The sequence below is a fragment of the Phocoena sinus genome, chromosome 12 (genome assembly GCF_008692025.1).
Source record: "Phocoena sinus isolate mPhoSin1 chromosome 12, mPhoSin1.pri, whole genome shotgun sequence".
Lineage (NCBI taxonomy): Eukaryota > Metazoa > Chordata > Mammalia > Artiodactyla > Phocoenidae > Phocoena > Phocoena sinus.
The window spans coordinates 53745367-53771381 of NC_045774.1; the positions used below are offsets into that span (position 1 = coordinate 53745367).

The window sequence follows — 26015 nt, forward strand, 5'->3', positions numbered from 1 at the left end:
ATCCCCCACCCACTGACAGTAATGTGCGTGTGATTCACTTCCTAATCTTCAACTTCCTAAGTTTCCTGTGGGACACAAGTGAACCCCAAACCCCACACTCGGCCTGAGCTCTTGCAGCCTCTTTTCTTCCTCTCAGTTGATGTCCTGGCCCCTTGGGGTGTGCCCTGTTCAGATCTCATTTCAGATACTATCACGGGCCATCTCCTCTTTTCCTGTCGATAAGCCACTCTGCATGCCCCTCCATGCAGCTGATAGCCCTTCTTCCTTTGTCCTGTCTCCCATCAATATAAACCATTCTCTTCGTGATCAGCGGCAGCCCCATTGCCCAATCCAGTGACCTTACCATGGTCCTGTGTTCTTCACTGTGCAGGTGGACCACACGTCCTGGGGAATAGTAGAGACTTTTATGTCACCAGCAAGGGGACTGCTGTGCCCCCTCAGCTTTGCATTGCCTCTCAGTCCCTTGCAGTTTACGGAAGCAGCCGTCTCGCTGTCAGGTCCCTGTGAGAGTACCGAATGCGTATTTCTTTCCCCTGGCCTCCCCGTCCATCGTGGTGCAGTCAGTCCACGTGGCACCATCTGCGCCCCTTCCTGATAGTGAGAAATTCTCTGCATCCCTGGGCTTGGTTTTGCAGCCCTAAAGTCCAGATAGAAGCAATGTCCTTGTAGCCTTTTGAAGAGTCTCCCCATTTTACTCCATCGTATTGTGGCTTCAGGCCTCTTGGTTGAATATTCCAGAACTTGTTACTGAGTTAGTGAAGGGGAGATACAGAAAGGAAAAATTTACACCTTTCATGGGATAGCTGCTGTCATTGTAACTAGTCGTCAAGTCCGGCTTCCACAGAAGCTCTGTCCTGGGGCTTTGGTACAGGAGGTAAGCAAATGTAGAATACCGGCTGCAGATATCAAATGACTAATTTATTTTTCCCTCTCTGAGAGCTGCCTCAGGCAAAAGGACAGTAACAACAGCTCCATCCCTTGTGGATCATGAGAGAAGAACTCTTAATAGGAACCAGCAAAAAAAAAAAAAGAAAAAAAAATTGTTTTTATGTTCAGTCCTTCTAAAAACGTACATCACCATTTGTTTCAGAGAGGATCAAAGGAATACAGAATTAGGTCTTTCCCCCACACCCCATTTGTCTGAGTAGTTGGGGGTCGCCCATTACACCTGCTGACAAGGGACTGTGAAGGTAATGAACAGAACAGTCCCTCAGTCTCACAGATAAAGAGGCTGGAAACGTCCCCTTTCTGCCCGCACTGTTCCCTTCCTTGGCAGGAAAGATTTAAATCTCAAAGGACTTCTGATCATCTCTAGGGTATTTAAATAGCCTAGGATTTCTGTGTAGGTATTTTAATGTCACAGAGGTCGGTGGAGAACAAAGTTGAGGGCAGTCAGCACCTTTCCCTGGGATCCTTTCTGCCTATCCTAATATGTGGTTTTCTTCTTTGCTTGCTTGCTTTTGTTTTTGTTCTTTGAGGTTAACCCTAAAAGCAGGTAGCGTGAGGAGTTGCTGCTCTGTGCTGGTATCAGTCTGGCCTAGATCTCCCTGGGCGGTGTGCTTTCCTAAAGTGGGGCAGAGCCAGCGTGGGCAAAAACTGGTGGGAAGCTGGGTGAGCCACGATCCTTTTGTCCACTTGCGTTTCCCCCTCAGGCTGTCAGGCCGCAGAGGCCTGCTCCCAGGACTTCCACTAACATGAAGGGCCAGTTCAGTGTCTCTAAGCCAACAGACAGCAGATGAAGCTGACTGGGAACTGAGGAATACTGGATATAATCAACAGCATAGGAGACTTTAGGTTTTGGGTTTGGTTTATGGTGTTCTTTCAAAGACTTCAGGACAAACTGTGAATATCCTCTTTTTAAGTAGTTCCTTCATCCTGTGAGTTTCCAGGTGTTTCCCATGTCACCTCTGTTGGGAGGCAGGGTGGAGAAACAGAATATTTGCCAGATGGGAATAGAAGTCATAGCCCTTGGTCTTTCATTTTCTTGGCCTTTGAGCACAGCCAGCTACCTTACCTGGGATTCCTTTTCTTCATCTATAAAATGAATATAGTCACACTCAATTCATCTAGCTCCAAGGTTTTAATGACACCCAGCTGAGAAAATGCATGTAAAAATTCATTTTCCCCCCACAGCAGAGCTCTGTACAAAGATGATACATCCTGGGCACTGCTGCTTCAGTGTTTTGAGATGTAGACCTTCAGCCTCTAGTCCTCTTATTTGCTTACTCAGAATGTTGAACTTTAAAGACGCCTCTGTCTTTTTATTTTCATCCACAAAATGAAGCAGGATTTTCCTTTTGAATTCTAGTCTTTTAGAAAAAGATACTTAAATTCTAAGCACTGAATTCCCCACACCTCCGCCAACGGAACTGTGGCATCTAAGTATGGCTTAGTTGTTCTAAAGGACGACGACGGAACTAGGCCAAACATTACCTTAAAGCTATTTGGTAGTGCCTCTTTTAACTGGTGTTTTCTGAACCCACTGGCAAAGCTGGCCTGTGAAACGCCCTGCCATCCATTCATTAATGTTTCATGTAAGGACCTGGATTGAGAATTACTACTGTGTTGTTCCTCCTCTAGGGGAAACAGGAAATGCTCTAGGTAAATCCGTTACCACATATCATCTCAATCTGCAAGGCGTCTCAGGTCTTAAAGGTCTCACCACCTCCTACAGAAAGGTTTAGCCTTATGTATGTTCGCAAACATACTTCTGATAAATCCACAGTTGAAATATGTATTTAGAGAACGACATCCTTTTGATCTGTGCATGGGGTAATTGTCAAAAGTATGATAGAATTTGCCGGTCCTGGGCCATCCTCTTTTCTAAGCAGTGCTTTCGCTTGTCTTTTTCTGTCTTCTTTCTCTTGCTTTCTGTAATGAGGTTTTTGAGGCAAGCAGTAGAAATGAATTCTGGCCATGTTAGGCGAATAAGGAAGTCATAGCAAGGATATGAGGCCAGCTCCTGGCATGCACTGAGGGCCAGGCTTAGAGCAGGCAGGAACCAGACAGTTGTGGGACTCCGTGGTGGGAATTTCCACTTTTCACCCAGCACTGCTGATGGCATCAGTGATTACAGTGATTTGGCCCTCTGTCACTTGTTCAAGTGACTGCATCCCAGGGGAGGGAGTTTTGATTGGCCAAGCTCCAGATGTGTGCTCACTCCTTGGCTGTACTGTGACAATGAAAAAAGATTTGGTAAAAGCCTTAGGGGCCCTCATTGGCTTCTGTAGTGGCAGGACAGCTATGTGAAGTTAGTATCTCACTACGCAGGGTAGAGCCCTGGGGAGGAGAATGAATGCTGGCTGGCCCTAATGCCATAGGTCCACTGGTTTCATTCCCCTTCCTTCTCCATATGTGCTCATGCCCTCCCCTTCTTCCCCTGTCCTGGGTTTACCAGTGTGCCCACTGCACCAAGCATTGGGTTAAATGGGGGTGAGGAGAGGGATGTGTTGTCATGAGCAAGACAGATGTGGCTCATGCTGGCCTGGACTCACACATCAGCCTAGGAGACCAGAGATTGGAGCTGGGCGAACCACTTAACCTTTGAGCTGCTAGAGGTCAGTGCCGAAAGGAGGCTGAGCCACATCTTGAGTAGAGGCTGGGAGTCTTGCCCCCTTTGTTCACCACCAGGGAAAGCTCCGTTTTAGAAAAGCAGACCCCAAACCACTGATGAAATTCTTAAGGTGCTTGTGTACATTTGACATTAATATTTTCCCCGTAGGCAGCTACTCGGCTTTGGTTCCAGTAATCTACATGTCCTCAATGAGAAATGCTGATATCAGACATGGTATCTTTGGGAAAACAGTTATTAAAGAACAAAGATAACTGACTTTTCTGAGCCTCTTTCTTTTCTCTTGGGTATCTGGAATCCATTCACCAGCCCATGCTGCCATGTCCAGGGGGAAAGCATTCAGTCATAAAAATCACCTGGGTATTTGTTAAAAATAGACATGCCCAAGCTCTACTTCTGTAGCATCTGATTTGGGTAGAAATCTATTTCCCAATCACCTCACCAGGTAATTCTTAAGATCCAGAAGGCTTGGGAAAACTGCCCTAGAGAAAGCTTAGACATGATTAGAGAACAGTAATAACACCTTTGATTTATATAGCGCACTTTCAAGGAGTTAAGGTCCTCATAGATGCCTCATTTGTTCATAGCGTCTTTGTAAATTAGAGGGACAGTGTTTGTGATTCTCATTTTCTCATTGGGGGAAAACAAGGCATGTGTCACAATATAGACTTCTGGGTCTCTCCTGTATAACATTGGATGGCACTCTGACCTTTTGGGTCAGCTCTCTATTTAATCAAGCACACCATTCTCTGGAGCTCCAGTTCTGCCTGTGTAAAATCTCATACCCTTCTTGTTTTTATCCCTGCTGGCACTGCCTGGTTCAGGCATGCATTGCCACTGAGCTAGGCGTTCAGTAGCTTCCTAACTTGTCTCCCTTCTTCCAGAATTTTTTTCTACCCTGTTCTCCCCAGCAGCTGAGGAGAACCCTTAAAATCTTGGAACCTGTTTATTCATGGGAAAGCAGTAGTGTATATTCATTTAATGAACAGCTTTAGAGGTAGAAAGACAGGTTTGAATCTTAACTCCACAATTTTATCAGAGTTGTGACATTGGTCATGCTTATTAACCTCTCTGAGCTTCAGTTTTTTAAAAATTGTTTTTTGGCTGCATTGGGTCTTCATTGCTGTGCGTGGTCTTTCTCTAGTTGCGTCGAGCAGGGGCTACTCTTCGTTGCGGTGCGTGGGCTTCTCATTGCGGTGGCCTCTCCCGTTGTGGAGTGTGGGCTCTAGGTGCGCGGGCTTCAGTAGTTGTGGTTCTCGGGCTCTAGAGCGCAAGCTCAGTAGTTGTGGCGCACAGGCTTAGTTGCTCCGCGGCATGTGGGATCTTCCCAGACCAGGGCCATAACCCGTGTCCCCTGCGTTGGCAGGCGGACTCCTAACCACTGTGCCACCAGGGAAGCCCCTAAGCTTCAATTTTCTGATTTATAATCTGGAGAAAACTACTGTGTATGGTTGTGGGTAAAATTAAGTGATAATGTTTTTGAACCGTGGAGCAGAGTGGTCGACACAAGTAAGTGCTTAATAAATGCTTGCCATTGCATTTATTATTAAATAGTTTAAATAGCACAGGAACCAGCTGCTTGATAATTTAAAAGGCCTCATCTTTAGAGCTATTTGGGACAAATTCTTTTACTGCAGTTATTTCTTGGGCTCTGTTTAGATCTCCTTTCTTTTTGGATCAATTTTAGTCATCTGTATTTCCTAGAAAATTGTCCATGTCATTGAGATTTTAAAATTTACTAACAGGGGATTATGTGAAATAGTTCTTATAATGACTTTACTCTCCTTGTTTGTGTCTCTATTTGTTTTTTGGGGTTTTTTTTGGCTGTGCTGGGTCTTTATTGATGCGTGCAGGCCTTCTCTAGTTCCAGCGACCAGGGGTACTCTTCGTAGCGGTGCACAGGGTTCTCATTGCGGTGGCTTCTCTTGTTGCAGAGCACGGGCTCTAGGCACGTGGGCTTCGGTAGTTGTGGCCCGCAGGCTTGGTAGTTGTGGCTCGTGGGCTCTAGAGCGCAGGCTCAGTAGTTGTGGCGCACGGGCTTAGTTGCTCCGCAGCATGTGGGATCTTCCCGGACCAGGGATCAAACCCGTGTCCCCTGCATTGGCAGGCGGATTCTTAACCACTGCACCACCAGGGAAGTCCCTGTCTCTCTTTCTTTATTATTTCAAATTTCCAGCATCTGTAAGTTCTCTCCCTTTTTTGATTGGTTTAGCCAGCACTTTGGTTGAATGCATGGGAGTTTTTTGGTTGCTGTTTGTCTTTTTAGAAAGAAATGGTTCTAGGCCTTATAAGTTGTACTCTTTAATTTTCTAGCTCATTCATTTCTTTTTATTTCGCTTTGTTACTTTAAAACTTTTTGGTTTGAACGTTCAGTTAAATTTCACTCTTTCTCATTGGTGGATCACCTTTTCCAGGCTTCCCTATCCAGCCCTTGGGCAAGCTTCTGGTGGATTCCTCCTCTCCTAGCCTGCCCATGCTCGGCCAGCTGAGCGGCTCCTGGAAGAGCTGTATCAGTCAGGACTCTTGACGAGCAGCACCTGAAAGCCAGCTCGCTCTAGCTCGTATAAAAAAAAAGGAGATGAGTGGCTCACGTAATTGAAGATCAGTACATGCCTTTAGGCACAGCCTGAGCCGGGACTGCACATGACATTTCTGGAAACCTGTCTCTCTTTGTCTCTTAGGTCATCTGGTTTTCTCTGATTGTTTTGTTTTCTAGCAGCCTCTCCCACATGGTAGGGAAAGATGGGCCTTGCCCCTTCAGGTTTTACACAGTCCTGACAACCCCAAACCTCATAAGATTACTTCTCCTTCCGGTGTTCACCTCAGTCCCTGAAAAAGGATTCTGGTTACTTAGCCTGGGTTCATAGCTACTTTATTGACTGTTACATGTAGAGAAGAATTGCCGAAAGACTCTGCTTATGAAAATGAACAGGGTTTACTTATGTGAAGAATGTAGAAAGGAGTTAGCATAGTTAGAACATAGAGGTATCGCTAACATTATCTGTGACATTCAGCGTGAGCTGCCAGCACCCAGAAATGATAAAATCTGATCGAGAGAGAGGGTAAACCCCAAACTTCCCAAAGTCATAACTCATTTTCCAGGCCCAGCCTTTTTATTTGGGTACAGAGCACCTCCCCTGGGCCAGATGTACCTCATCAATCACAGTGTGGGCGCTGTCCTTCAGCATATGGCACACCCAGGCACCAACACCATCCCCCGAGCCTGTTCCAGGTACACTCCTGAATCTGTACTGTGGACTAGATCAGGTCAGCTGACCTGATGTCTGTGGGATTCATGAAACAAAGCCCTTAGATCAGCCTCGAGCCTCATCCTGCGTGGATGTCCTGCCCGGCTCTGGATCAATCCCTGGATCTCGGGGAGGGGGTACTCTGATGGCTAGCAGAGGTCACACCTCAGCCACTCCACCCCCAGTCTATCAGTGGGGCTTCCTAAAGGTACCGAAAAGAAACAGATGTCAACTCGAAGTGTTTTTACCACATTCTAAGAACTTCAATTCTTTTTTTTTTTAACATCTTTATTGCAGTATAGTTGCTTTACAATGGTGTGTTAGTTTCTGCTGTATAACAAAGTGAATCAGCTATATGTATACATATATCCCCATATCTCCTCCCTCTTGCGTCTCCCTCCCTCCCACCCTCCCTATCACACCCCTCTAGGTGGTCACAAAGCACCGAGCTGATCTCCCTGTGCTATGCGGCTGCTTCCCACTAGCTATCTATTTTACGTTTGGTAGTGTATATATGCCCATGCCACTCTCACTTCGTCCCAGCTTACCCTTCCCCCTCCCTGTGTCCTCAAGTCCAATCTCTGTGTCTGCGTCTTTATTCCTGTCCTGCCCTAGTGTCTTCAGAACCAGTTTTTTTTTTTTTTAGATTCCATATATATGTGTTAGCATACAGTATTTGTTTTTCTCTTTCTGGCTTACTTCACTCTGTATGACAGACTTTAGGTCCATTCACCTCACTGCAAATAACTCAATTTCGTTTCCTTTCATGGCTGAGTAATATTCCATTGTATATATGTGCCACATCTTCTTTATCCGTTCATCTGTCGATGGACACTTAGGTTGCTTCCATGTCCTGGGTATTGTAAATAGAGCTGCAATGAACATTGTGGTGCATGTGTCTTTTTGAATTATGGTTTTCTCAGGGTATATGCCCAGTAGTGGGATTGCTGGGTCCTATGGTAGCTCTATTTTTAGCTTTTTAAGGAACCTCCATACTGGTCTCCATAGTGGCTTTATCAATTTACATCCCCACCAACAGTGCAAGAGGGTTCCCTTTTCTCCACACCCTCTCCAGCATTTATTTATTTAGAAGATGTTGGGGGTAGGAGTTTATTAATTTATTTATTTATTTTTGCTGTGTTGGGTCTTCATTTCTGTGCGAGGGCTTTCTGTAGTTGTGGCAAGCGGGGGCCTCTGTATCGCGGCCTCTCTTGCTGTGGAGCACAGTCTCCAGACGCGCAGGCTCAGTAGTTGTGGCTCACGGGCCTAGTTGCTCTGCTGTATGTGGGATCCTCCCAGACCAGGGCTCGAATGCGTTGCCCCTGCATTAGCAGGCAGATTCTCAACCACTGCGCCACCAGGGAAGCCCTCCAGCATTCATTGTTTGTAGATTTTTTGATGATGGCCATTCTGACTGGTGTGAGGTGATACCTCATTGTAGTTGTGATTTGCGTTAAGAACTTTAATTCTTAATGTTTTAGTTTTTCTTATTTTTCAAATACTCTTGTTATAGTTTGGATTCCCTCACTGATACAAGAATTATTCAAGAAAGGATTTGTACGTGTTTACCTTCCTCCCGGTGGGATTTTTAGTTAGGTTTGGATTTGATGTGCAGATCACGTCTGCCCTTGCCAGGCTTCTGGTCAGTAGTGTGTACACCGAAGAACGGAGCCCAAAAGGGTTAGTGTTCCGACTTTGAAGGGGCGCCCTGGTGATGGCGAGATCTGAGAACAAGGCTTGAATCTAAGGATGAAATGAGACTTTCTGTTTCCTTCCCCCTTGATTGACAGTAACTAGCCCAGTGAGGGAACAAGTTGATTTGCCTTCAGCGGGACAGGCAGAGAAGGTGGAAAGAGTCCTGGCAGGGCTTCTGGAAGGCCCCACCTGGTCTGTTACCCACATGCAGCGGGAAGCTTAGTGGGAGCCTTCCTGACCTGAGAGCAGATGGTCCCAGAGAGAAGAGAGGGACCCACTCTGGGCTTTTAATGTTCAAGGACAAGCCCCGTGGGTTTTGGGCTCTCGCCCGTCGGATTTGACGTGACTCGTCCTTGGGGTTTAGAGGGGTTTGTGGGACCAGGAAGAGAAATGCCCCTCTCTGGGTTGAGGTAATGGCATTGTAGTTACCACCGTGACCCGAGCAAGCTTTTCTTTGTCGTCTGATGGACTGCTAGTGTTTGAAAGTTCGGAGCGCACTAGAAAATAAGGGACACTCTTCTCTCTTTTGGGTGTAGGTTCCTAAATCTGTCCTGTACGTTACCCCATTCCTCCATAGTCTCCGCTTCTAAAGCTGTCTCCTGCAGCAGCTGCCTCTCATTCTCTGTTTGGCATGCCTCTGGTTTTCCATGGGACCGTCCAGCCCTCCTGGCCCTGGGTCCTCCTGCAGCCTCCGGGGTGAGCTTTGCCATCTCTTGCCTTCTCATTTATGGGCATATCCCTGCACTTGGAGAGTCATTTCCGAATTCTGCTACGCTCCCAGCAGGGAGAGGGGATCCAGGTGTGCTTCCTCCTCTGGCCTCCAGGATGCTCTCAGCCCTTCACACATGACTACGATCGGGGTTTTCTGCCAGGCCGTGCTGTGGCACCAACCACTTGCTTTAACCAGCTCATTCATATGTGCGTGTCTTTGTGTGTGTGTATCTATATATTTAAATAAATAATATATTTACACACACCTACATATAATTTGCAACAGAAACTCCTCTAAGTTTGTGGGTTGTAGATAGCACCATCCCTGGTTTCACCTGGGTGGTACCTGTGATGGAGTGGGTCTCCCACCTGGAAGTCCCTCCTGGGCATTGGACTGCCTGCCTGCCCCACTCCCCAAGGCCTACACCACCCTATCCCAGCAGTAGTTTCCCCTTCATTTGTTCTCCTGTAGCTCTTATCTCATCCATGTGATTCATCTGTTTAGTCCTGTGTTGCCCGTCGTGATGTTCTGTATACATAGCTATTTAATGAGGAGCTGTACGCATCCTTTTTATTCCTATATGTAAAAATTGTGCTTGTAGAAGGACTTGAGATATTTTGTGGATTAAAGCATAGTACATATGAGGACAACTTGAAAAAAATTCTTTCTGAAGACAGTGAAGGTAAAGGCACCTCCAGCTCCCAAACCGAGCCACCCTTTGCCAGGTAGCTTTGTTTTGTTGTTGTTTTTTGTAGGTTATGGTAAGAACGTTCAACGTGAGATCTGCCCCCTGAACGGCGTTTAAGGCGTTAACGTGTGCGGTATGACATCGTTAACTACAGGCACAGTGTTACACAGCGGAGCGCTCAGATTTAATCGTCTTGCATAACTGGAACTTTGCTTTGAAGATTTCTGATAGTCAAGGCAAAATGAAATGTGAATTGGATTTCTTAGCTTTGAGCAGCTGTTCTTAGAACATTATTTTCAGACTCACCCGTAGCTATGAACTCTAAACTGGTGATCCCCTTTAAAGGCTCGGCCGCTGGTGTCATTTCATGGGCTTTCAGGTTTCAGTGATTTTAATAATATCCTGGAGTGTGACTTTCGATGCTGAGACTCGTGAGGGACAAGGAGAATTTCATTCCCCTCACCCTGCTTCTTTACCGTTCTGCAATTCCTCCAGTTTTTCTTTTCTTTATCCTTATACCTCTTTTCCCTTTCCCCCAAATTTGTTCTAATTTTCAGACCCAGAAGCCAGACTATTAAATCCATAAATGACCAAGAAGGCATTACTGGCATTCTTTGGAACCCCGCATTTCACAAAGCCCCTTTACAGAAAATTTGTACCCGCCTTCATGAAAAGGACTTGCCCAAATTATAAATATGTAACACTATGACAGAACTTAGACTTTTAAGAACTTGAAACACTGTTTGCATCTAGATACTGGACTGGAAGGGTGCAATCTTTAAATATTGCTCTAGTTAAAGTAATTGACTAACATTTGTGGGTGAGAGGTAGCAAGATTGTATGTAATGAGCCTAGTTATTTAGTAGCATTCCGACGGCTGGCTTAATGGTCTTCTGAACATTGAGTGAGAAAAGCCAGTGTGCCTGCTTTGGTGTGAGATGGGTTCTGTTGCAGCAGTTGTAACTGTAGCTGAGAAGCAAAGCAAGATAGAGAAACGGTGGGAGGGTGCAGTTCCACCTTTCCAGGGAAAATGAACTGAGGATCTATGACTCATGCACCCGCCGTGGTCCTCCAAGATCCAGGGTATAAGGCCTAGATGCAGCCTCGTACAAACACAAATCAGACGGATTAGGGAAACGAAGTCTGCAGGGCTCCCTCCTCAGAGGACCCCCAGTGGAAGGGGAAGGGGCCAGCCAAGACCCTCAGTCTGCTGGGGCCTCAGGGTGGGAGCCCTAAGCAGCTAGAATGTTCTGGCGAGGCCCTTCTGGGAAATAGCCATCAAATCTAGACGTGAGCATGAACTGTGCCCATCTTCTCTGTCCCTACTCCCATTACAGTGGTCGTTCCTGCTCCTTTAGAGACCAGCCATTCCACTTGACCCTTGTCTCTCACTGGACCGCTGCCCGGCTTCCTAACCGGCTTCCCTATTTCTCCTTTTGCTCCCCTATAGTCTGTTTTCCGCCCAGAGCAGGAGTAGTCCTTTGAAAAGGTAAAGCAGACTATGTAACTGTCTCCTCACCCAGTCATAGCTTGTTTGCATTTGGAATGAAGACTCAAACTTCACATCTGCCCACCAGGGCCCACGGGATCTAGCTCCTGCCTGGGTCTCAGTCTCTCTCACTCATCCCCAGCCTCCCAGACCTCCCTACTCTTCTCACCTGCCAAGCTCCTCCGCCCAGGGCCCGGCACCTGCAGTTTCCTTGGTCTGGAACGCTCTTCCCGTCTTTACAGAGCTGCTCCGTCTTGCCTATTAGATCTCAGTTCAGAGCCTCAGAAGAGCCTCCCTGGCCATCCTGCTAGAAGTAAGGACACCCCCATCCCAGTGTTGCCCAGGATTGCTGTTGAAAGATGGTTTTCAAATTTCCGTGGGAGCTTTATATTTTTGTGAAATGTAACGGAGATGTCACAGCAGCGTCACATTGCCGTGGCGCCCCCTCCCGGTCCCTGCGCTCGCCGTGGGCTGGCAGTAGCGGTTCAGGAGCTGCGCGCCTCGTGGATGCTACTTCGAGTAGGAGCTTCGCCCCACGGCTACCCTGCGTGCGTCCTTAGGACTGACAGTTCTCTGTAACCCTCTGGCTTGTGTCTTGTCTCCCCCGGTAGAACGTTCGCTCCACAATGGCAGGGATCTTGTCTTGGACTTCTCACCCCTCCACCCACCATGCCAGGATCGGTACTGACGCACACTAGGTTCACATTAAATCCTTGTCGACACTCCAGCACCCTGATTGGGCTGCCCAGCCCAAGCGGGAGGAGATCAGAGGAAGCCCAGGCTGCCTGCCTTCTCCCCAGTGGGTCTGCTTTGTCTCCACATCCGGTATCAGGCAAGGAGTCGGCCTCGGTCACTGTTACAGTGACTGGAAGAACACGATTCCGCTTCAGTAGTATCGCCCCCTCGCTGTGTGGTGCTGGCCGAGTGCCTTCCGTGCCTCCTGCCTCCCTTTCCACGTCTGTAAAGGAGGCCTGGCATTTCCTTCGCCCGTGAAACCAGGTGATGCTGTTGTACACGCTGAGCCATCTCCAGAACGCTGCCCCTGCGTGGCTCCGCAGCTGTGCATTGACTTTGTAACTAAAAAACAAGAGTTAATCTCCTTGTCGACACTTTTTAATGAGATAGAGTGGGGTCAGCAAACTTTTCCTGTCAAGGGCCACACAGGAAATATTGTAGATGTGAGCCACCTAGGTCACTGCTGGGTTTGCAGCCCGCCCCTCCCCCCCACCCACCTGCCCAACAGTTAAAAATATAAAAACTATTCTAAGCTTGAGTGCCATAGGAAAGCAGGCCAGGGCGAGGTTTGCCAGGCCCTCGTGATAAGCAGTTGGAGTTGTATTTCTGTGGGACTCAGTCAATGTTATTTTCTGTTTGAATGAAATAAGAAATGTGACCCATAACAGTTTCATTTCTCTTGAACGTATCCTCTTGCAAAGCTGTTATTCATCATTGTAGTCATACCTCACACCCTTTCTCACTTGTTTTCAAGTGCATTGTAAACTTCGAATTTTAGAACAGCTTTCTCTCAGCATACAATCGTGGTTCTCCAGGGTGGGGTCAGTGGTTTGTGTAGGAGAGCCCGTTTAGAAACCGTTTGGAGCTGGGGTCGGCCCTTAGATCTGGATGAACTCTGATAATAACGCATTTTTGCCTGCCATTCCAAGTATAGCAAGTTGTTAATTTCCTGAAGTTTTCTCCTATCAAAAGGGTTTTACCTTTGTATAGACATCTGATTAAACCTTCGATCGAATTTAGAGCTGAAACATTTATTCTTGTTTCATTTCTAATAGCCAGATGTGAATTATTATGAAGCCAAGTTTTTTTTTTTTTTTTTTTTTTTTTTTGCGGTACGCGGGCCTCTCACTGCCGCGGCCTCTCCCGCCGCAGAGCGCAGGCTCCAGACGCGCAGGCCCAGCGGCCCTGGCCCACGGGCCCAGCCGCTCCGCGGCACGCGGGATCCTCCCGGACCGGGGCACGAACCCGCGTCCCCTGCATCGGCAGGCGGACTCCCAACCACTGCGCCACCAGGGAAGCCCAGAAGCCAAGTTTTTATAGTATTATTATAGTATTATAAATTTTCTAACTGCTTAGTTATAGATAGGTTATGCTTGGATACAACTGATCTGTTGTAAAAACTGCTCCTTCCCCTGCTTTTGCTGCCAGGGTCTCCTGATGGCCTGCAGGCCATCTCTTGCTCATCTTATAAACCATTATTGTTGACATACTTATTCAATTCACTTTCCAATTTTGTTTTAAATATTCTTTAGTTTCAGCATTTAGCAAAGTTCTCTGGAGTTGACAAAGGTAGAAGGTCTTAGAAAGATTGTCAAAAACAAAATTGATATGGGACTTCCCCGGCAGTGCAGTGGTTAGGAATCCGCCTGCCAATGCAGGGGACCCGGGTTCGAGCCCTAGTCTAGGAAGATCCCACATGCCGCGGAGCAACTGGGCCCGTGTGCCACAACTACTGAGCCTGCGCTCTAGAGCCCGTGAGCCGCGACCACTGAGCCCGGGTGCCACAACTACTGAAGCCCACGCGCCTAGGGCCCGTGCTCCGCAACAAGAGAAGCCACCGCAATGAGAAGCCCCCGCTCGCCGCAACTAGAGAAAGCCCGTGCACAGCAACAAAGACCCAACGCGGCCAAAAACAAAAGTTGATAAAGTAGTACCTAGGTATCTCTAACTTGGTTTCTTTAACTCTGATGTTTGGGGCTCACCAGCTGCTGAGGGGCGTGGAGCCTTGCACAGGGTGAGTGCAGTGTCTTGACAGTGCGTGATCTGAGTAGCTGATACTGTGTTTGGTTAGAGCGTAGATTTGGGAGCCAGCTCTGCCACTCGCAGCCGCGCGATATTCGGCACCTTTTTGACCACTCTAAGACTCAGTCTCCCCATCCAGAAAGCTGGGCTAAAACAGAACCTTCTGTATGGGATTATGAGTCCTAAATGAGTTAATACCTGCTTGGTGCAGACTTAGTGCCATGGAAGTATTAGTTGTCGTTATTTATTGAGGGAAAATATGCTTTCACTGATACATTTTTTAAATCCTTTTTTTCCAGGTTTCATTGAGATATGATTGATGTACAACACTGTATAAGTTTAAGGTGTTGAACATAATGATTTGACTTACGTGTGTCATGAAATGATTACCAGGACAAGTTTAGTTGACATCCGTCATCTCCTACCGATATCAAAAGAAAGAAAAAAAATATTTTTTTCCTTGTGATTAGAACTCTTAGGGTTTATTCTCTTTTAACAACTTTCATATATATCATATCGCAGTGTTAATTGTAGTCATCACGCTGTGCATTACATCTCTAGTACTTATTTATCTTATAACTGGAAGTTTGTGTCTTTTGACCACCTTCATCCAGTTCTACTCCCTTTATCCCCTGCCTCTGATAACCACAGATCGGATTTTTCTGTGAGTTTGGGGCTTTTGTTTTGTTTTGTATTTTAAGAATCCACATACGAGTGAGATCATACAGTATTCGTCTTTCTCCGTTCAACTTAACGTAACGTCCTCAAGGTCCATCCATATTGTCCCAAATGGCAGAATTTCCTACTTTTTTATGACTGAATAATATTTGATTGTCTATATATATTCCACACCTCTTCTTTACTCATTTATCCACCAGTGGACACTTCGGTTGTTTCCACGTCATGACTATTGTAAATAATGCTGCCGTGAGCATGGGGGTGCAGTTATCTCTTCGACATAGTGTTTTTGTTTCCTTAGGATATATTCCCAGGAGTAAAATTGCTGAATCTTGCTGATACATATTAATGGATAACACTCCCCATGGAAAACTTTATATCTGACTTGCTTTGTTCATTTAAATTTTCTCTCCAGGCTTTTGTGGAGGCCCAGAACAAGATTACTGTACCATTTCTTGAGCAGTGTCCTATCAGAGGTTTATACAAAGAGAGAATGACTGAATTGTATGACTATCCCAAGTATAGTTGCCACTTCAAGAAAGGGAAAAGGTATGTGAAGTTGCTTTCATTTAATTTTCTTTTTACTTTTCTGATCTAATACATTCTTAAATTTTACAGTACAAATTCGGAATAACTTATCAGTTTATAAACGTAATTCATTATAAAATCAATTCACTTCTATGCTGGAATATGAGAATAATATTTTTTGGTCTGTTGACCACTTTCTTAAAAGAAGGACCAAGAAATTTAGCAGAGATGTGTCCTAGGACGAAATCTAGATTGTAGGAAATGATTGTTGTCTCGTGGCTAGTAATTGGTGAGATAGCAGGATTCATAGACAGCAGTGGAATTTGTTTGCCTCTGAAATTAATTCTCTTTAGCTTATACTACTTGAAAAGACCTTATTATATGCATTTCTTCCATCCAGGAATGGAAATGGGCCAAGATGCAGCACCCCTTAATTCACCTCTCTTGTTCCTTGCCCTCTGACACCCGCTTAAAACATAAGTCTCTTGTTTGCTTTTTAACTCTCTTTGGAACCACCACCACAAATTTACTTTAGAGTTTGTTAGACTTCACATACATAGGGATCCGCAAAGTATGATCTGCATGCCAAGCCCTGCCTACCCCCTGTTTTGTAAATAAAGTTTAAATGGCACACAGCCACGCCCGCTGTTGGTGTGTTATTCACGGCTGCTTTCGTACAACTGCAGAGTTGAGCAGCAGCATCAGAGTCTGTATGGTGCACAAAGCTTAATTAATTTGCAGTCTTGCCCGTTACAGAAAAGGTTTGCCCACCCCCTACCCTAGCACCCTGGCTAGGGATGGGAACCAGCACTTCATCTTAGCAAATCTGCTGTCTTCTCCGTTGAAAAGAAAAAGTTACTGCTTTATTTGAATATCAGTTTTCATTTTAGGAAATAAAGCAGGCTTTATTTAGCTAATGTGTAGAATTACAATATATTATTTGAATTCCTAAAGCAATTCAGGGAACAAACTCTATAGCTACCTTCCACCCTAGTCCCCACGTCCCTGGCACGGCCTGTTTGCAGTTGTACCTTTGTATGTTGTTTTCCTTTTTCTATTTGTTTGTGTGTATTTGATTTTTCTCCACCAATAGAAAACTCCATAGCTGAATAAAGACCATCTCTGTCCCCCAGGTATTTCTATTTTTACAATACAGGTTTGCAGAACCAACGAGTATTATATGTACAGGATTCCTTAGAGGGTGAAGCCAGAGTGTTCCTTGACCCCAACATACTCTCCGATGACGGCACGGTGGCGCTCCGAGGTGAGAGCTACACAGCCAGGCCCACGGGAGTCCCGGGGCCCTCGCTCGCAGCTCTGAAAGACCAGACAGAGTGTGGACCGTTATTGTAGAACAGACGCACACGCAGTGTCAGGAAAGCTGATTTATGCACGGTAAATTCAGAACACATGGGTAGTCACATCTCCTTCTGATGGCATGAAGCAGGACCAGAGAATAATTCACACTGGACCTAAATTAGCTTCTAGGGCTTCTGGGATCTTGAAGTATCATCATCACTTTCTGTAGCTTCTCTGAGACCTGTCTATGTTTGGAAAAAAATTAATTCTCTTCTGTAAGAAATTTAAGTTGTACAAAGAATGTTTTAACTATAAATATAAAGCAGGAAAGAATATTTATGAAATCTGCTTCCTTGAGGGGAAAAAGTGATGTTTTCAAATTTAGTTAATTGTTAGTGTGTTAGAATTAAAAGTATAAAACACAGTCTTGTAGAAATTAGACAACTTGGTACCTTGTCCCCAGAGGATGCAAGTTTAAAAGCTGAATAAGTATGTTTTGCTGTATGCAAAAATATGTATGCACTTGCCGTATGTCTCCTAAATAACTTCCCCCGAGATAACCTCCTCTACGGGCCATGAGATTACCCCAGGTTTGTGCCATAAGCACCACTTGTAGGGTAAGGAAGTTGTCTACACTCTGGTTCTGTGGTTTAAAAATTGTACACTCTGAGAATCATCTCTGGCTAGTATTCTAGATGTTTTCAGTTAAGTTGGCTCAGCATTTCCTCCGTAGCATCTTCTCTTTTGTAGAAAAAGCACAAGTGTAGGTTTAGCCCTACAGAATTGAGCAGTTGGAACGCTGAAGTCCTGTAACTGATTAGGTTGGAATTAAAGAGGCCTGTTCCAGCAGATCTGTGTGAGAAGACCCTTTTATAAAGGCATTCAGTCATTTAGCACTTCCCTCCTCCTCTCCCCCAATAGGCTGTTTATGTACACGATGATCTTTAATCTCATTAGTATTGAGAGTAATCAGTATTGGAAATAAGTTGCCAGCCAGCTTATTGTCAGTATTCTTCCATGAATTTGGTCTTGGAAATGAAGCCCAGTTGTGAGTGAATCTAATACACTGATTCTGTGCAGTAATATACCCTAAATAGAAGTTCATTTCATTTTAACCAAGGTCTGTCTTGCAACTCATCCAGAGGACTTCATTATAACAGGGTCTCACCTCTCACTCTGATAATTCATTCCAGTAACATTTTTATGTAATGCTTGTCATGTATGGACCCTGATGGATGACAAGGTAAATTAGACATGGGACTTGGTCTCAGTCTTTGAGTTTTCTGAAAATGATATTATAGGGAAGTCACAGTATAGGTAGACATTCAGATTCTTTTGATAGTATATGATTTTTTAAACATATATTTCAAGTCCAAGTGTTTTATTTACATTTTTCCTGAAATTTTTAAAATTATATATAATTTATGTAGAATAAAAAGTGAATATTTACTCCTCATCACATTCTTGACTCTCTTCTGCATTTATATACGTTTGAGCCTGGATATTTTATAGGAATTATAAGTGATTAATAAGAAGGTTTTATGAAATTTTAACCTTATTTTTCACTAGTAGAAGTTCATGTAAAGTAGTAGGAAACCCGTGAAAATAGTTGTGTTTCTTAGGATAATTTTTAACCCCCAGTGAAGTTTAACAGACATCATAAGAGGAGATCTCTGGTGTTGGTATCTGGTACCAAACACTACACATTCCTTATAATCATAAAGCTAATAGAAACATATAAATATTTGTCAAGAAACATTCCACAGTGGTTAGAACATTCTGTCTGTGATGGCCCCAAAGAATGGGGGACAGTGCATTAGTCCATCAGTGGTGTTGCTTTCCTTATTTTTTCACGGTCACTTTTGGAATGTGCACTGCATGAGTTTTCATTGCAAACCCTCAGGCTTCATTTACCTGGGCTTTTAGTTGTCGGATGGTGTGGACATTAATCCTGGAGTGCCAGCAACGCTCAGAAAACGAGGTTTTGTAAAGAGGGATTTCAAGTAGTTTGGAGTCCATTCCAAAAATTATGTAATGGCTCCGGTTTAGTTCTGTTACATTCAGTCATTACTCTAAAAGCAGTTTCCTTACTCCTTTCCCCCCTCCTTCCAAGTATAAACCCAGATGAGTTCTGCTTTTAAATGAACTGCTTATTGAATTATAGAACATTTTTTAATGGAAGCATCTTAGTGGTCATATAATCTATTACTTCATTTTACAGACGAAGAAACTAAGGCCTGGAAAGGTTAAGAAACTTGTCCAAGGTCATAAGGCAAATTCCTGGGAGACCTGGGTGAGCCCCCAGAATTCCTCACAACCAGTTGCCTGCTCCTCCTGTTGCCACATTCTGCTTCCGTGTGTGACAGAGAGCTTTGTCAGACAGCTCAGTGGGCAGCAGGCAAGGCTGGGAGTGGTGTCCGCATGTTCACCATCTGACAATTTCTCATGTGTCCCTTAGGCTATGCATTCAGTGAAGATGGTGAATATTTTGCCTATGGCCTGAGTGCCAGTGGCTCAGATTGGGTGACGATCAAGTTCATGAAAGTCGATGGTGCCAAAGAGCTTCCGGATGTGCTCGAAAGAGTCAAGTTCAGCTGTATGGCCTGGACCCACGATGGGAAGGGAATGTTCTACAACGCATACCCACAACAGGATGGGAAAAGTGATGGTAGGTTGAGACTTCGGATGAAGCACCTCTTTCATGAAATGAAGTGTGACTTCACATGACTTAAAGAAAGAAGCTAAACCCCACATAGAGGTTGCTTGGTCTAGAATCGTGTTTCCTCGAAGGACGTTGTATCTGTTAGCATAGTTGTGTAACAGTTCCTGCCAAAACTTTGTGGTTCAGAGTAACGACCATTCATTTGCGCCGTGAGTCTGCAGCTTGGCCAGGCAGTTCTTCTGGGCTTAGCTGAATTCTGTCATGTATGTGAGATGAGCTGCTGGTCAGTTGACTGATCTTAGCGTGACATTTTCACGTGTCTGGGGCATCCCTTCTGCTCCATGTGGTCTCTCATTCTCTAGCCGGCCAGTCCAGGCTTGTTCACATGGCAGCTCTGCAGGATTCCAAGGGGGAGAGCTGAAAGGCACGACCTCTTTGATGCCTGGGCTTGCTACTGGGACATCATTTCACTGCATTCTTTGGGCCAAAGCAAGTCACAGGACCAACTGCTATTCAAGGGGTTGGGAGAGAGATACAGGGAACTGTGAAAAATTGGGGCCATTTTTGTTGCCGTCCGTTCTTCACATATGCATTCTTTCTCCCAAGGGGATCATGGAGAAGATGGATTTTTTTTTTTTTTAACAAAACCAACTTATTTAATGATGTCGAGTGATGGTAAAATTTTGCAGGAATCACATCTCTTTCTCTGCTCAGAAGTTACAGGTCACCTGTCGGTCACACTTGTCTTGACACTTTTGTCCTCGTTAACTACCAGGACCCACCTTTGTTCTCCGCTTCAGTTGCACAAAGATCCTGTTGTGTGCAAGTGGTCCCTCTTTCTTCCTTCACCTCTCACCTTCCCAGGCAGGAAGGGCCCTGTAGCTTGTACCTTGCTGGTACAAGCTGTCGACATCATCTTCTTTACGCTACTCCATATTTCCATGTGGTGTACAGCATTTTCATGTTGTCTTGATCTTTACAGGTGGGTTACCATCCCTTTGCTGGAGTTTTGGAGCTGGGGTGCAGAGTCTCAGTTACTTGTTGCCGGGCCTAGAGCTGGCAGGAAGCACGGCTAGTCCAGTGCTTTCTCCTGCACATGCTGTCCCCTTATCATGAATTGCTGTATCTTTGTCATCTTTAGATAGGCTTTCTATTCTCTTTTCCCCCCGATTGAATTGGGAATAAGGCTATAATACTTTTCATCTCTTTCAGCTGCATTTATCAATAGCTTTTGCTGCCTTTGATTAGATTACTGTAGTACCTTTTTCTTCATTCACCAATGAGCTACAAGAGGAGCTAAGAGTAGGCTTTGTATTCAGGGATGTTGGCTAAAGAAAGACCTCTCTGCTCTGTACACTGAATTAGCTTCCTGTATGAAGAGTGCTGCTGAGTTAGAAAGTGTGGGCTGTTTCCAAGTTCTAGGAGACCAAAAAAGTATATAACTGGCCATTTCTTGTTAGAGAACAGTGTTATTAAGTTAACTTGTGAAAAACATGGAAATTATTATTTAGCCTTAATTTCCACAGAAATAGTAATATCTTTTTTTTTTTTTTTTTTTTTGCGGTACGCGGGCCTCCCACTGTTTTGGCCTCTCCTGTCGCGGAGTACAGGCTCCGGACGCGCAGGCTCAGCGGCCGTGGCTCACGGGCCCAGCCACACCGCGGCATGCGGGATCTTCCCGGACCGGGGCACGAACCCGTGTCCCCTGTATCGGCAGGCGGACTCCCAACCACTGTGCCACCAGGGAAGCCCCAGAAATAGTAATAATTAGTAATTGTGGTTGATTTAAGAGAGCCAGCATCTTCTCCCAGCTGTAATTTTGCTGTCCTTTTGTTCGGAAGACCTCAGCAGCCTTTCAGGTTGTGTGGTGGAGGACTTACGAACGAGGCTAAGCAAATCTGGCTATGTGCTTGTTACCAGTGTTCCTGGAAAACCCATGGAAAATCACCAAGTTAAGCTTTTTTTTTTTAATGTTATGGTATTATCTTCCTTTTTTTCTTCATTGTCCTGAAGAAAATCAGCCTCCAAAATCAGCAAATATATGTGGTTATTTCCAGGGTGATACCCAACTGATACTTAACTCTCTCTTTTTCTTTTTTTTTTTTTTTTTTTTAAATTTTTTTTTTTTTTTTTTTTTTTGCGGTACGCTGGCCTTTCACTGTTGTGGCCTCTCCCGTTGCAGAGCACAGGCTCTGGACACGCAGGCTCAGCGGCCATGGCTCACGGGCCCAGCCGCTCCACGGCATGTGGGATCTTCCCGGACCGGGGCACAAACCCGTGTCCCCTGCATCGACAGGTGGACTCTCAACCACTGCGCCACCAGGGAAGCCCTCTCTCTTTTTCTTTTAATAGATTTACTCTTTTAGAGCAGTTTCAGGTTCACAGCAAAACTGAGCATAAGGTACCAAGATTTCCCATATACCCTCTGCCCCTCACACATGCATGGCCTCCCCCATTACCAGCATCCCCATCAGAGGGTACAGTAGATGAGCCTGCACGGACACATCATAATCACCCCAAATCCACAGTTTACATTAGAGTTCACTCGTGGTGGTGTACATTCCATGGGTTTGGGCAAACATATAATGATATATATCTACCATTGTAGTATCAAAGAGTGTTTTCACTGCCTTAATAATCCTGTGTTCCACCTATACATCCTTCCCTCCCCTGCCAGCCCCTGGCAACCACTGATCTTTTTTACTCTCTCTATAGTTTTGCCTTTTCCAGAATGTCATGTTAGTTGGAATCATACGGTATATAGCCTTTCAGATTGGCTTCTTTCACTTAATGATGTGCATTTAAGTTTTTTCCATGTGTTTTTATGGCTTGATAAAAACACTAAAAAACATTATTTCAGCATTAAATAATATTCCATTGTCTAGATGTACTATAGTTTGTTTATCCGTTCAACTCTGAAGGACATCTTGGTTGCTTCCAAATTTTGGCAATTATGAGTAAAGCTGCTGTTAACATCCGTGTACAGGTTTTTGTGTGGATGTCAGTTTTCAACTCATTTGGGTAAATACCAAGGAGCACAGTTCCTATATCATAACGGTATGTTTAGTTTTGTAAGAACCTGCCAAACTGTCTTCCAAAGTGGCTGTACCATTTGCACTCCCACCAGCAATGAATGAGAGTTCCTGTTGTTCCACATCTTGGCCAGCATTTGGTGTTTTGAGTGTTCTGGGTTTCGGCCATTCTAATAAGTGTGTAGTGGTATCTCATTGTTTTAATTTGCAGTTCCTTGATGACATATGCTGAGGGGCATCTTTTCACGTGCTTATTTTCCATTCGTATTTCTTCTTCGGTGAGGTTAAGATCTGTTAAGGTCTCTGGCCCATGTTTTTAATTTGATTCTTCACTTTCTTATTGTTGAGTTTTAGAAATTCTTTGTATATTTTGGATAACAGTCCTTTATCAAATATTTGCTTGTCTTGACATTCTCTTGACAGTGTCTTTTCGTGGAGCCGAAGGGTTTAATTGTAATGAAGTTTGGCTTATCCGTTATTTCTTTCATGGATTATGCTTTCGGTGTTGTATCTAAAAAGTCATCACCAAATCCCAGGTCATCTAGATTTTCTCCTGTGTTATCTTCTAGGAGTTTTATAATTGCATTTACATTTTTAGGTCTGTGATCCATTTTGGGTTAATTTTTGTGAAGTGTATAAGGTCTGTGTCTTGATTCATCTTTTGCATGGGGTTGCCCAGTTGTTCCAGAACCATTTGTTGAAAAGACTGTCTTTTCTACGTCGTATTGCCTTTGTTCCTTTATCAAAGATCAGCTGACTGTATTTATGTGGGTCTGTTTCTGGGCTCTCTACTCTGTTCCCTTGATCCATTTGTCTATTTTGCTAATACCACACTGTCTTGATTATTTATAATAAATCTTGAAGCCAGGCAGTATCAGTTGTCCACCTTTGTTTTCTTCCTTCAGTATTGTGTTGGCTCTTCTGGGTTTTTTGCTTCTCCACATAAACTTTAGGATCAGTTTGTCCATATCCACAAAATAACTTGCTGGGATTTTGATTGGGATTGCATTGCATCTGTAGGCTAACTTGAAAAGAACTGTCATCCTGACAATATTGAGTATTTCTGTCCATAATATATTGAGTATATCTTTCCATTTATTTAGTTATTCTTTGATTTCTTTCATCAGTTTTGTAGTTCTCCTATAGACCTTATACATATTTTCTTAGATTTATACCTAAGTATTTCATTTTGGGGGCTGCTAACGTAAATGGTACTGTGTTTTTAGTTTCAAATTCCACTTGTTCATTGTTAGTATATAGGAAAGTGATTAACTTTTGTATATTAACCTTGTGTCCTACAGTCCCGCAACCAGACACTTAGCTTTTTAAATATTTCTAGCATTGTACAGTATGGGAGGAATAGATTTTCTTAAAATTGTCAGCTGCATTTCAGTGTATGTTGTTAATTCCTTTAGGCACAGAAACATCCACCAATCTCCACCAAAAGCTCTGCTACCACGTCTTGGGGACTGATCAGTCAGAAGATATCTTGTGTGCTGAGTTTCCTGATGAGCCTAAGTGGATGGGTGGAGCTGAGGTATTGTTCTACCGTGAGATTTTACCCACAAACACCATCTCTCTTGGATTGTGTATATAAATATTCTTCTTATGTGGCGATCTTTCCAGATGGTGGAAGTCCTTTGAGTGAATATTCTTTTGTTAAAAATATTAGTACTCAAATGGACTCTTAATAATGAAGGCGAAAAATCTTTTTAACTGTAATCTCAACATAAAAATCTTAATACTAAAAGTAATACATGCTTATGGTAAAATTGTAAAAGTACAAAATAACGTAAAGTAAAACATGAACATTTCAAAACTTGGAATCCTGATTCTCAGAGGTGAGGAGAGTTTCCTTCCCAAACTTTTCTTTGTATACACAGGTGAGAATGTAGGGGGAGAGAGAGTGTGTGTGTGTTTCTTTTTTACACAACTGTGCTCTTCATGCCTCTTCTTCTCTTGTTTTTACATTAAAATATGTATCCTTTGGATATTTATGCATCTCATAGGTGGTTCATACATTCCTTAGGGGTCTTGATAATAACCAACCTCTGTTGAAGTGATATGTCTTTGTAGTTACTGTCCCAGATTTTATCCTGTATCTTGCAAATCGCCTGTGAAATAACTTAGAGGTGCTTAGAGAAAGAATTGGACTCTTGTTAGCTCATTTCTGGGTACTAAGATATATATATATATATATATATATATATATATTTTTTTTTTTTAAGAAAGAAAAGCATTCTGAATGTTTTCATATAGGTGGACTATCATCCCATTTTAGTGGGAATGAGGAATCCACTAGAAACTTTGTAGCTCATTGAGCCTCTTACCCCTTCTCGGGGATACAATTAGAACTTTGGTAAGAAAGGGGTATTTTAGATTTGAACTTCTGTGCGTGGGTCTGATTCATTGGGGGATAGAATATGAATCCACGGTTTTTTAGTCCACGTGCGTTAATACACCTTATTCCAAATTGTCCTTTTATTTATTTTGATTCTCTGGAACCATAGTTGGCAGCCTACTGCCCTCAGCCGAAATCTGGCCAGCTGCCTGCTTTTGTAGATTGGGTTTTGCTGGAGCACAGTCACGCCCATTTGTTTACTTGTCTGTGGCTGCTTTCAAGTTGCCAGAGCAGACTTGACTAGTTGCCACAGAAGGAGGCCCTGAAAGCTGAAAATATTTACTTTCTGGCCCTTAATAGAAGAGGTTTGCCAGACTTTAATGCAGTATGTTAAAAGTGAATTTATAAGACTTGCATATTATTGCCTGTTTGAAACTGTGCCCTTTTTTCATACTTCTTCCCTACCCTACAAGCATTTCTTATGTAGTTACTGTTGTCAATTTTCTCACATTCGTTTTTAATGGCTTTTCTGACTTTATTTGTAGATTGTTTCTACTAAGTTTTCTTCTTAGTCCAACTTCTCATACCTAAGGCTTCTGCATTCTGCAGATAGTAGGTATTTATTTATAAAATAATACACATTTTTACCTTGATCTGAGTGAAGCAATTAGGGAGGTAAATATGCTACCAAAAACATTTTGTAATGTTAGGTCATGTGTTTCTTTTCACCTTTTTGGGGGGAGAGGTGTTGATGGGGAAACATTACAGCAGACCTGTTTTAATCAAGGTAAAATTATATGGTTGATAAAATGAAATACAACTGAAAATAAGTGCTAGAATAACTGATGTATTTTAGCATATTAGTCCAGAAGGAAACAAGCTTCACAGTAGAATACGCATGTAACTAGTTGCTCACATCTCTTCATTAGCATTTGGTTGAAACAGCTAGTTTCTTTTTTTTTCTTTTTACTTCTTAAAATCATGGTAAAATATAGCTAACATAAAACGTATCCCTTTAATTGTCAACATAAAGTTTATGAGTTTAATCATTTATAGAGTTCAGTGGCATTAAGTACGTTCACATTATTGTACGAGCATCACCCCCATCTGTCTCCAGAACTTTTTTCATCTTGAGAAACTGAAGCTCTGAACCCGTTAAGTGATAACTGCATCCCCTCTTCCACCCAGTTCCTGGTAACCACATTCTACTTTCTGTCTCTGTATTTGACTGTTCTAGGTACCTCATGTAAATGTCATTATAGAGTATTTGTCCTTTTGTGACTATTTCACTTAGCATGACATCTTCAAGGTTTAT

The 26015-nt window shown here is 43.8% G+C and overlaps 1 protein-coding gene across 1 annotated transcript in view; it reads left to right on the plus strand.

Moving 5' to 3' along the window:
- The window catches only part of PREP (prolyl endopeptidase), a 138891-nt gene that overhangs the window by 11008 nt on the left and 101868 nt on the right, over nucleotides 1-26015 (plus strand). Inside the window, exons 3-6 of the mRNA XM_032651355.1 lie at nucleotides 15254-15387; nucleotides 16500-16630; nucleotides 19124-19333; nucleotides 23775-23896. Coding sequence (XP_032507246.1) covers nucleotides 15254-15387; nucleotides 16500-16630; nucleotides 19124-19333; nucleotides 23775-23896 — 597 coding nt within the window. The remainder of the gene's footprint in view (nucleotides 1-15253; nucleotides 15388-16499; nucleotides 16631-19123; nucleotides 19334-23774; nucleotides 23897-26015) is intronic.